The sequence below is a fragment of the Marmota marmota genome, unplaced genomic scaffold (assembly GCF_001458135.2).
Source record: "Marmota marmota marmota unplaced genomic scaffold, marMar, whole genome shotgun sequence".
Lineage (NCBI taxonomy): Eukaryota > Metazoa > Chordata > Mammalia > Rodentia > Sciuridae > Marmota > Marmota marmota.
In genome coordinates, this window is record NW_026000164.1 from 4,828,024 (window position 1) to 4,840,595 (window position 12,572).

Sequence of the window (12,572 nt, forward strand, 5' to 3'; positions counted from 1 at the left end):
CCCCGGGGGGGGGGGGGTTAATACCACACCTGGAGAGACCTGGCTGATCTGCCTGTCCCCTTGAGCCATGTGGGAACCCAAGCCACCCTTAGTGTGAACCTCTCACACAGCTGAGATACGAGTGCCTCAGTATTTTCATTTTCACACAACCTGGCCCCAGTAAGGCACATCTGAAGGGCCATCACTTGGGACACCTATGAAAAACTGGACTCCACTAAATGCATCAAGATATGGATTGTCAAGCTAATTTAATTACATGCAATCTTCACTGGACATGCTACTCCACTCCAGAGAGTACCGATGGATGTGAAATGATTTTTAGTTAATAGGCAGGTGTTTTCTGACCAGAGACAGTTAACCCTTAAATGACTCTGCCTCCTAGTACTGTTTTTTTCCCCCCAAGAAGAAGAAGAAAAAATTAATGAAATTAGATGTATCATTCTGTAAAGATTAGAAGATATAGGTAAGCCAAAAACAAACTTTAAAAATACCAGTATTTTCATCATTCTGCAAAAAACAACCAGTTAGCATTTTGGTCATGTACTCTCACGGTTTTCCTCGTCATTGTGTGTGTGTGTGTGTGTGTGTGTGTGTATGCATACTTTGATTTTATACAATCATGCAACTGGGTTGTGTGTGTGGTGGGTTGGGACCCTCTTCATTCACTAAGCAAGACACATCTTCCTGAATCCTCTTAGCACAGACCTATATCAAAGGAGGACAGGGAGGGACCTCAGACAGCTCATTCTTTAGCCAGTGAGTGTGGTCCTCTTTTAAAGGTTGAGGGTTTGGCTGCAGCATCTGGGTGGTAGTGGTCACAGGAGTTTCCGTGCAGGCATCTGGCCCTGGGTGGTGAGGCCCAGTGCAGAAGCACCAGCTAGAGCCTCAGCAGGAAGACACTCTTGGCCTCTCCTGGTGTGTGAAGAAGATTGCTCAATGCAGACCACTTTCACAAATGGGGCCCTCCTCCCTTTTGGCCATAGGATTCTTCTAAACCAGCACCAGGTCATTTCCCCCCAAGACTTGTTCTACCTTGTTTCTACTAGGAATGGTGCTCACAAATGCTTTCCAACTGTATTGTGCACTTTTTAATTTTTTTTTTTTTGTTAAAAGCCACTAATTGAATTAAATGTAATTCATCCTACTGAACAAATATGAAGAGACTATTTAGATGTCTTTTGTGTAAACCCCTTAAAATAATGTCAAAGGCAACTCGTAAGCTTCATTTGACTTCATCTCCTGTGTTAGCTAAACTAAAAGCTATATGCCCCTGCTTTTGTATTCATGAATCTTGCCTATTAACCCTCTGAAATTTTGTGTGAGCTACTGTGTTTAACCTAACTCTCCCAAAATAAGGGGGTTGTGATTTCCTTTAAATCGTAACTTATGTAGTGGAATGTCTCAGGTTTTCCTGTTTATTTGATTGCACTCAGACGGTACTTTGGCAAGGGAAGCAACTGCATTAAATTAGCATCAAGCACAATGAATGGTAATTGCAAGACTGTCATTTCTACAAGTGCAAAATTAATGTGCTCTGCAAGCCTGTTCCATTGTATGCCACAGGGAAACCTCAGAACCATGTTGTTTGGAGCAGAAGAATGTACTGTAGCAGCACTGTCAACGTGTGAAGGTATTAGTCAGCGACGGTGTCCTTGCCACCTTTTTTTGTTGTCACCTCAGGCTCATTCTTTAAACCCTGTCTGATCTCATTTGCATGCTCATATTCTAGCCCTGACAGGCAGTAGCCTGGAAGTGCAGCGAATGCTGTGGAACAATTCCTTCTTCTGTATGTGGCACCTTGTGGGTGAATAATACCGGCATGAACCACCTCCATATGTTGATGAGAGTATGAATGGGCTACTTATGTGAAGCGTCCTATTAAGAGATGCACAGACCACTTCCACAAAACTTTACCCAAATGCTATACATTCATTTTAGAGAGAGAAGAGTGATTGACAAGTATTTTTATTGTAGCTTAGGAGAAGATCGAGCCATGCCCCTTTTCATACTTATTTACATATGAAAAATTAAGCCACAGGCCTGTTGAATGATTTTTTCCTGGTCATGTGGGATCACAGGGAATACTCCAAATGAATACATGCTTATGCTGCGGGCCCTTGTATTCTGCTCATAGGCTCTGAGCAATTTATCAGGAATTCAAAGACTCGTTTAAGACTAGAAAAACACGGTGCGCAGAGATGCTACTGATTTGCTCCTTTGCCGCCCAGGGGTCTTAATGCAGCTCACTGTCCCTCCAGTTGCTAAGACTAGACTCAAGCTATACCTACAAGAGTGCTCCTTTGGCCAGTCACTGTCGCTATCATTCTCATTATCATCCTCTTACTGAGGATGCCTTGATGGGTGGGTCTCAGTCTAGGCTAAACCACGGGGATAGTGACACAGCACAACCCATCAGTCAGTTTACAGGGAATGATTTGGGAAACTTCCTCCCTGAAGTGGGAGAGGAATTAGAATCACTGGACTTTCAGAGTAAAATGCACTCATTTTCAACCAAAAAAAGAAATCATTAAATAGATGATATGCACTTACAAATATGTCTAAAAATGGGTCCGGAACCGGTTCTGCCTTACCTTTGTTGCAAAAGGTCCCGTCATAGGCTGTGTTTGAGCAGTCGCAGGAGTAGCCATGATATTTTTCTATGCATTTGCCTCCATTCTCACAGTTGGTCCCATAGCTGGTGCAGTGGCCAGAGCACCCAGATTTGAACCCGGATGTGACCTTGGCTCTTTCCTCAAGGTCAAGTGTTACTCCATTCATCCTCAAGGAGCGGATGCAGCCCAGAAAGCCTTGCTGGCCTCCAGCGCCACCTGGGAATGACAGAATGCAAGAGGTCACACGGAAGAACTCTGCCTTGGTTTCTGTCTTGATTCATTATGATTGAACAATTGAGGTAGAAGATGAGACTGCTAAGTACATCCGGTATTGTCACTTTCAAGTTGGTCTTGTCTAAACAGAAAAAGTTAAAGCTCTCCCTTTAGGCTATAATACCTAATTAAAAGAGTCTGTCTTCTAAGAAGTGAGAAAGTTGCTACAGAAATAAAATGTTTGGAGGTACACAAAAATGCGTAATCTGGTTTCCTATAGAAAAGAGGTTTATAGAAATCTTTAGTTTCTTTGCTCTTTAATCTCATGACATTCAGTTCTGTAGCATTATCTACTGAAAGAAATAAAAAAGGAAGAGAAACATGAATATATTAGCATAGTTAACAAGCCAATTAGTCAGAAGGCATAAATCCATTTGAAATGTGATTGTACTTTTTGGTTCTTGTCTCATGAAAGGCTTTGCTTTGAGGTTCACATTAAGGGTATCTAAGACTTGTCTGGGGTGTTGGGAGTTGGAATTGATCATTTTACATAGAAATCATGTTTATTACTAAGTTGCTTTAGTCTAAATGCCTTTGCAAGACATGTACCACAAAGAACATGTTAATTGTGAGTTTTGGAATAAGTTAATAGAGTTAGGCTGAAATTCATTGCATAAAAATATTAAAATCTTCCATACAAACTTCATAGAAGTATTCATTAAAACATGTGTCACAAGTGGATTTAATTGTGTCTGTAATATCCTTGGTTATGGTCTTTTTTTTTTTTTTAAAGCAGCTCGTATAAAAGGAGGAATACAAATTTATACATGTATCTGTATCTTAGAATAACATTTTTTTTGGAAATAAATACAAAATAAATAATTGGTAAAATTATTGGAATAAATATTTGATGAGGTCTTAGAAAAGAGAGTTTGTTAATAAAAATAAAACTCAATTTACTCTTTCATTAAAAGCTGTGCAGAAGGAATCGACCTAGCACCTTAAGGTGTTTTACCTGATCTTCACAACAACCTGCCAAGGTAGATATTGTTGTCATTGACCTCATGTACAGACAAGGAAACTGAGGCGTAGGGAAGTCAAGGAGTTTACACCAGGACTCAGGGTGCCCTGGTGGCAAGGCTGTATCAGAACTGTCTTATTGTGGAGCCTATGTTCTTAATTGACTAGTGATGACCACTCAGTACAGAGGAAGATAGAGATTTGGATGTTTTTCCCAATGGAGTTGTCGACTGGGTTGCTAGAGTTTGGGTAAGAAGTTAGGCTGGGGTTGATTCTGATCACCTGGACTACTGTCCCGAGAAGAAGAGCATCCCAGTAGACTCGAGACAGGTCAGCTCTGCTTATGTCTGTGAATCCTCATCCATAAGATGGTGAAGAAATCCTTCCACTGTCTGTTTAAACCCAAGCCTCGTGTTTCTCTGTTGGGAAGTGCATCATTTTGAATGATTCTCCAGGGAACATTTTATTTTCATAAAATATTTGAATAAAAGATTAATTGAAGGGAGTCCAATGCCCTTTGTGATCAAAGCTGGTGGGTAGCAGAGGGCAAAAGAAGTTATTAAAAGCAATGGCTTTGAAGGGCTTCCCACTTCGCCATCTGCTCATCAGCCAGCTCCATACCTCTGTGCTGAGGAGAATTGGGGCCTTGCCTGATTTGGAAGAATTTCAACCCATTAGCCACTCTTTGTGTGTTAGAATTTCATTTTGGCTCCTATCATTTTAGTCACTATGGTTTTTGTTCTTGCAATAGGGTTTTCCAAAGTGCTTTTATTACATAAATGCATAGCTGTTTGAATTTTCATCACTAGTCCATTAACACAATGATGTCCTATCAAAATATGTGGAAATTTCTAAGTCACTGACTTTTAGCTATCCCCTTCACCTTTGGTCTCATTATCAATGTAATTAATAGTATTTCATTGTGGAAACTGTAACATACTTATAAGCAAAACACAAAAGAGAACTGTAAGGTTCCTCAGATGCAACTACTTTTAGGGAACAGCCCTTTCTATGAACATATAGATGTGCAAAGAATAATATAAAGGAAGCAATGAGATCATAATAGCCCCATGATTCTCAAACTTGCTTTTTGCACTTAGCATATCACAGGATATTTTCCAAGTGACCTGTGGACAACCAGAACTCGGTGTCTAACACGGGCCCAGCATCTCTCTGTGGAGGGGTGGTCACTTAATCTGCTCTCACATTACCATCGGGCTTTTTAGCTTTTTCCAATTTCCATTTTACAGTGTGTTGCAACAATATGATCTTTGCAAAAACGTCATCATACTTGTCCTGTTTTTCCTTAGATTTTGTCCCTTGGCATTAGTGGATTACACTTCCAGGTGTGACTGCTGGGTCTGAAGACACACTTTTCTATGTGTGTGAGCTACTGCGGGGAACACCGGCCTCGTGCTCCATAGGCAAGCACTCTACCACAGTGTGGCATCCCCGGCCTGAAGACACATTTTAAAAGGCATTTTGAATCTATTTTCCTTGAGAAGAATTTACCAATTAATATTTCACCAGTAGGTCCAAGGTGTCCACCTTCCCACCAATTCTAATCCTCATGGATTTGTCAATTCAATTGAGTGGGGAAAAGCAGCTCGCTGTTTGATAGGCATTGCTTCACATACTGAGAATGGAATATTTCCTATGTTTTCCTTTTTATATTGTATTGTTTCTTTACGTTCTTTAATTGTTTTGGGGGGGGGATAGAAGATATATTTCTTATTGATTGAAAACAGTATTTTGTGCTTTGACTCTTTGCTTTGCATTTTGTGATTATATTCTTCCAGCTTGTGTCTTTTAACTTGTACGAGGCTTTTCTTTTTCTCTATGAAGGCTGTGGTTACTGAGGTGGTACATCTATGTGTCTTATTTCTGTGGTTTCTGCCTTTAATATTGGGCTTCTAGAGACCTTCTCCAATCTAAATCAATATAATTATTTAACTCTATTTTCTTCTAATACTTTTGAGATTTTATTTCTCTCAGCATTTTAACCTTTACTCTCTTTAGGACATATTTCACTCTGGGAATAATTTGTATTTAATGGATCCTCAGCAATGACTGAGGGCTTCAGAGATTTCAAAAAGGCTAAGTAAATGTTAACGTGGTCAATAATGGAGATTTAAAAAGGGCCAATTAGCAGAGCAAATGTATATTAGATTGCATCTTTTTTTATATCATTAAGACAAAAATTCAGGTATATAAAAGCATACTTAGTGACTTATGGACACAGGACTCACTGAAGAAGGGGCTCCAGGGGCAGGGTTCCCTGCTGTCTGCTCCTGCCCTGGGCCCTGGGTGTTCTGAGATTCTCCAGCTATGTCTGTTCCATTCAGGGATGCTGACTGCCTTTGGTTGGGCCTTGGGTTTTATCAAATTTCTTGATCTCTCTCAGCATCAGTTTTCCCAACCACAGAAACAGGGGCTGAACTGGACGATGCCTCGGGATCCCCCAGCTCTACATTGCTCCAGCTCATGATTTACAACACTTCCCTTTATGCTTTTACGACTCCCTATCTTTCAGTAAATAATTCTTTCTCCTAAACTTCTTTGTTTTTTCCTTTTCTGAATTGTTGGCTTTTTCCTCTTCTTTGGAACTGATCACAAAATATGACTAAGTCTCATTTTCATTTGTTGCATTTATTAAATTAAATATTTTTTTCACTACTTGTTAATTTATAATGGAATTACCATTTCTCACTCCAAAAGAAAGACTAAATAAAATATTTTTTCTTACTTAGGCGGCCCCCTCATTTATTTAAATGGGCCAGTAGCTTTCTTGATCGAGTCAAGAGGAAGAAAAAATATTTTATGCTGAAAATGGTCATTATATATTATGCAAAAGATGTTAATATGCTGAAACCATAAAAACCAAGTTTAACTTATTGCTTTGTAGAAATCTTTCTTTGTGGCAAGTGTCATAAGTTGAAATTATAGGTCTTCAAGTAAAAATGCTACTTAACCTTTGTTAATTAGGAAATCAACACATTGTCATTGGAGAGAGCCCCCCTGCCATGCCAGGGCTTCATGCACATTAGTCAAACCTCTGATAATTATCCAAGGTGAGATGTGGGTTTAATTTGTATATCATTTTTCATGTGGAACGCTACGCAAGTGTTGCAATTAAAGATTAATTATGAAAATGCTGTAACTACCCGTAATGAATAATACAGCCATTAAATGCACAGAAGGTGGGGGCAAAAGAATCAGTATCACATTAAACAAAAAGGACAAAAATAATATCAAGAGGAAGCATCAAAACATACACGTCTTCAAACTCAGAGCTGAACAGTGTTCTAAGAAGCTAAGTTCTATTTCAGAGCTACTTTATCCACTCAGACTGGTTACTCTTCTGCCCAGTCTCCACACCAAGTTCTTTTTGTATGTTAAAAGGCGTAACCACTGTGGGAAAGATAAAGTCAAGGAGGGTTAAGTGGGATCTGGAAAGGGAGTGGGGATGTGGTGGAGTCGGTAGGAAGGGGCCGGGGAGTGAGCTGGGAGTGGCTGCAGGATGGCGAGAAGAGCAAAGCCACTGGTCAGCTCAGCAGCTTTGTAAGGTTGGGAAGCCATTGCTAAAACGACAGGTGGAGTCCAATATGGTCACAAGCAGCCACGCGGTGATGCTGGGCACAGCTTGACACGTGGAGGCACCAAACAGGGATGAGGAAAGCAGGAACGACGGTCACAAAGATTCATCTTTGTGAACTGGTTTTGCGCCTCACTGCCTGTGTGACTTTCCCAAGTCCTTCCCAAGTCTCAGTCTTCTTAGATGTTACAACATTAGCATGACGATATGCATTTTGCAGGGCATCTTCATAACAGATAGTAATACACCTCTTTGTCAGATAGCAGTGGTGCTAGGATCGGTACTATTAACGAATATAAGCAAAATTCTACAGGAGCACAGAACTGAAATAAGTTAATTATGGAGAAGACACTGAGTATACAGAAATCTGATGCTGAGGTATCTTGAGTGTTATGGACTCAATTGGGTCCCTCATAGTCCCTAATTTATCTATTGAAGCCCTAAACCCCAACCTGACACTATTTGGACTTTATTTGGACTCTACTTGACTTTGTTTGGACCTCTATGAGGTTTGTAAAGAGGTTTCAAGTTTAAACAAGGTTATAAGAATGAGACCCTAATCCAGTGTAATTGGTATCTTATAAGAAGAGGAAGACACCAGGAATGCACTAGCACAGAGAAACGATCATGTGAAGACAGGGAGATGACAGTGGTCTGAAAGCCAAGGAGAGAGGCTTTGGAAAAAACCACCCTACTGACCTTCTCAGCCCCGAGAACCATGAGGAAATAAATTCCCTGTGTTCAACCCACCTAGTCTAAGGCCTTTTGTCCAGGCAGCCCTGGCAGACAAAGACAATGAATAAAGGGTTAGCATTAGGCTTGGACTGATCCAGTCTGCTTGGAGTGACCTTGGAGTCCATCTTTTAACTGCATTGTTCCCTCGGACAGCACAGTTAGGATGGGTGACAGCTCTATTTTGTCTGCAGTGGAGGACAGTGTCTGTGTCTGGGTTGGGAGAACCATGAGCCGGCATAGGGATCTTGAGCTTATGACTGGCATGATTGGGGGGGGTGGGCAAAATTTTGACTTCTCTGGGCAGGTGACCCACTCTAACCATGGCTCTTCTACATGGCTGCTAAACCTGTCTGGGTAGGTGAGGGGGGAAGCAGCTGTGTGCTTGGATAGGTGGGCTGTCCAGGATTGCAGATGTTACACCTGCTATTTCTTGGGTTGTGTGTGATACCATTGTGTCTAAGGTCTTGATTGTCAACTTGAAAAACACAAAACCTATGTGTTAATGTCGATGTGTAAACAAATAAACACACACACAGGGTTATCTGAATCCTAGGATGACTACAGTCTCCAGTGGTGGAGGGAGTTAAAAGAAATTAGTTCCCAATCTTCAGTGCAGAGCGGCAAGATTGACAGATATTGATCCGCGAGTCCTCTGTTGGCCGGGTATTGAAGGACATGCATGGAAAAGGCCTTGACATACTCAGAGAATGAGGTTTTGGAGAACTGCTCTTTTGGATGGTGCTCATGAGCGCTCATTCATAACTTCATGCAGCAGGATGGATTTTTTTAGATCATTATCACTGCATGCATAGTGTAAAGGGCATGTAGAATACGTGACTCCAAACTATTAAACCAGAATAAAATTTCAAAATAAAAACTGAAGGAATACCGGGGTTCCAATAGCAGAAAGCCATCGTTTGTGTCTAAATGAAACTTTGTTCTGTAATGGGGGTGGAGTTAAGGGGTTCTGGAGGCTGTAGTGTCAGGGTAAACTCATATTAACAGAAGACTGGCTGTACCAGGCCCTGTCCCCAAAACTTTATATATTTCAACTCTCAAAGATAAGTCTCATTATGACCCCCATTTTACAGATGAGGAAACTGAAGCCCAGCAAGTTGATTTGTGCAATGTCACAGAGCTAGCAAGGGGCCAGACTGACAGCCAGGCTGTCTGGCTTTTCCACCTGTGCTCTCATTGTATCCATAGCTGCCATATGGACTTGGGGTGTGTATCACATAAGGCTCTTTCTTCCCCCCATCTGGTATGTCTCTAGGTGTTGCTGTGTTTATACACGGAAAATGCTGAAGAGTGCTTAATGCCTGAGATAGGCTGGGCCATTTACCATCGTCCCTGAAGCCACAGGGTGGCTGAGCCTGAAGGGGAAACACAATGTTCACAATTGAATGTGGGTGCCAGAACTGATCTCAGGTCAGCAAAGAAGAGACACATCTTTGGTGCCATCCCTGAAAGCACTATTTTAAAAACCTAGTACAAAAGCTGAACCCTGAGATTTTGAAGCCACATCAGGAGTGGGCCTTGGACCCTGGGGGGTGGTGGAGGTTGATCCTTCTGTCTGTGCCCAGTTTGCCAGCACGGATTTCAGAGGGCATTGCTCTGCAGGGGGTCTTGCAGTTCCAAGTCCACAGGTGGGGATAAGAGAGTTCCATGCTAAATTGCCACTTCCTGGTTAGATCCAAATCTTAAACAATTGACAGGTACATTAGTAAACTCTAATGCAACCCCAGACCTCAAATTTCTCAGCTGAGAACTCTGTCTAAATATTCCGTTGACAAATATCTGTACGTGATTTTGCATATTGTGTGCTCTGCTGAGAAATTCTGCTCATATTTGAAGCAAAATGAGTATCTTTCTGCTGATCCTACATTCTCCATGTCTCTCCCTGTTTTTTATGTTTTTAGAAGTATCTATTTAAACACCCATAGCTAGTGCCTTTCAATTCAGAGTGAAGAATCCCCAGCACTGGCCTTCACCTAGCACCTTGGTCTTGTCTCCCAGAGTCCAAACTTCAGACAAGTCTTGACAGATGTGTTCCCAGGTCAAGGCTGGGCTGGTGGATCTGGGAGGAATCAGCACAGCTCTGGTAACTGGCCCTCATGGAGGCCTGGGCTTTCCATGCCAAGAGGGTAGAGGACCAAGACCAGAAGGGTTGAGACGGGGAAAGAGAAGGAAGTCAGCAGAGAGCTCGAGACAACAGAATGGCAGGGAGTCTCGAGGTCAGGACTTCAAGGAGGGTGAAGTTATTAAGGTCAAAGTCCCCCTGGAAGTCAGGGAAAGTGAGATAGCCGCAAAAGACCATGAGATTTGGTGATTTTGGAGACAGAGGCTTCAGTGTGGAATGAGACTGTTACTAATGAGGGTGTGGGTGGTGAGAGGATGGATTCAGCGGGGTGACAGGTCCCTGACTTAGGAATCAACACTAGAACATGACTGTCCTCTGGCTGAGCAGGAATGAGGCACCTTGAAGTTGAGTGTGTGGAGGGGTGAGGGACTGGAAATGGACACAGGAAAGGTTGAGAGGGATGGCAACCCCAGGGCTCTGTGTCCTGAGGCAGGAGTCATCTTCCCAACGTCAACTCACTGGGAGAAGCCAGTTCAGGCCCTCCATGGTGAGGCCTGAGGACAGGGAGCACTGGGGAAGGAGCACTGGGGAAGGAGCACTGGGGAAGCCCACACCCTGCCTCACCTGCCCTGGCAGAGGCAGGACCAGGGAGCGCAGAAGAAGGTGCCATTGACGCAAAGGAGTAGCAGCAAAGTTAGAAAAATGATACCTTCCTGAAACTGAAAACTCAGAGAGATGACAAACTATGGTGAATGTGAAGTGGTTGGAGATATTGAAATGAGAAAATTTATAATTGCTGAAGAAAAGCTTCCTTTGGACTGGTGGAGTAGCAGAGTAGAAACAGAGCCGAAGAACAGCTCCGTGGGTTGGAATAAGGGGTCAAAATACTTCCTAACGGGTCCAGGAAAGGACAAAGAGGTTTTTAAAAAATGAAGAAAAACCGAGAACCACAGAGGGAGGAAGTAGAAATGCCAGCGTCTGTCTAACAGCAGCCTCGGGAAAAGGTGGCATCAAGGCAAGCAATGGCCTGTTTGAAAAACCAGGAGGGCAGAATTGTCTGGAAGACACAGTGTTAGACTTTGGATGGAATCCTGAAGAGGATGGAAAAGCCAACCACAATAAACAGCACCTACATCCACAGCTGTGGCTCTGAGACCCGTACCCCGGGGTCCCCACACAGGACTCAGAACACCTTCACGGAAAAGCCTCCATCTTTACTTGCATTAGCTACTAGAAGAGCTGCAGCATCTCCTTCAGTTAGGAATGTAGGGAAAATCACAGCAGCATGAGGAGCAATGCTCGTATACTGCCGCCAAGGAAAATGAACGGGATTTTCAAGTTACCTTGGAGTTGTAGATCGAAAAAAAATTCATGTTCTTGATTACTCTGAAATTATGGTTGTTAGTGGGATTCACACTAGGTCTTGTTATTTAAAGCATAGTTTTGAAAAACTACTGTATCAAAAATTTGATGTTTTAAACGTCTCGATGACTTTATTTCAGTTATATCATGTTTCTTTTGTAATTGTGTATATTTTATTTTCTTCATATAAGACATTTTTCTGGGAAGGCAGATAGAGGCTTCCCCAGATTTCCAGAAGGATCCATGACCCCCAAAGGGTTACAAACTCCTGCATTCTAGTAAAGTTATGGGAACTAAAAAAAAAAAAAGTTCTCAAAAGCTTTCAGGGACAAAAGACAGAAATAAGAACTTCACCTATGTCAACCCCCTCAGTAGCATGCTGGCTTTAAAAGATAGCTAACCTATATCTTCAGAGTGTTGATTTGAATATGAGAACCAGCAAGGCATTCGTTGGCAGCAGGGTCCCAGAAGGAGTCCCTTTGGTACCAGTCTCTTTCCTTTTGTAGTGCTGGGAATTGAACTGAATTAAAAAGAATTTAGGAGGAGATTAGAGGGTGTGGGAAGTAAGTGTCAGTAAAAAGAAAAACTTAAATACCACTCTTTTTTGGTAAGCAATTGTGAGTAAATATATTCATGCTATTCCACAGTTAGAACTATAGAAGTTGCCGCTTGTAGGTGACAGGCGGGACAGGAGTGGGTGATGGGCCTCCTGTTTCACTCAGGAGGACAGCGTGGATACTGGTACATCTTTGTGGACAGCAGGGAAAGAAACCAGCACTAGGAGTCTTAACAAGTTAGGGGCAGGGGCCAAGGAAATGAAAGTAGAGGTCCAGAGCAGAAACAAACTGTGAGATGAAGAACGCTATAGGGTAAAGATGGGAATTATATGTCGGTCTAAGGAACAGTGAATCAAGAGGCTCACCAAGAGCCTGACAGTGAAATGCCCTGAACAATA

The 12,572-nt window shown here is 42.2% G+C and overlaps 1 protein-coding gene across 3 annotated transcripts in view; it reads right to left on the reverse strand.

The window, feature by feature from the left end:
* The window catches only part of Cntnap2 (contactin associated protein 2), a 1,898,113-nt gene that overhangs the window by 185,453 nt on the left and 1,700,088 nt on the right, over positions 1-12,572 (reverse strand). For all 3 annotated transcript variants that reach the window (XM_048786770.1, XM_015493731.2, XM_048786771.1), the window contains one exon: positions 2,592-2,828. In XM_048786770.1, coding sequence (XP_048642727.1) covers positions 2,592-2,828 — 237 coding nt within the window. The remainder of the gene's footprint in view (positions 1-2,591; positions 2,829-12,572) is intronic.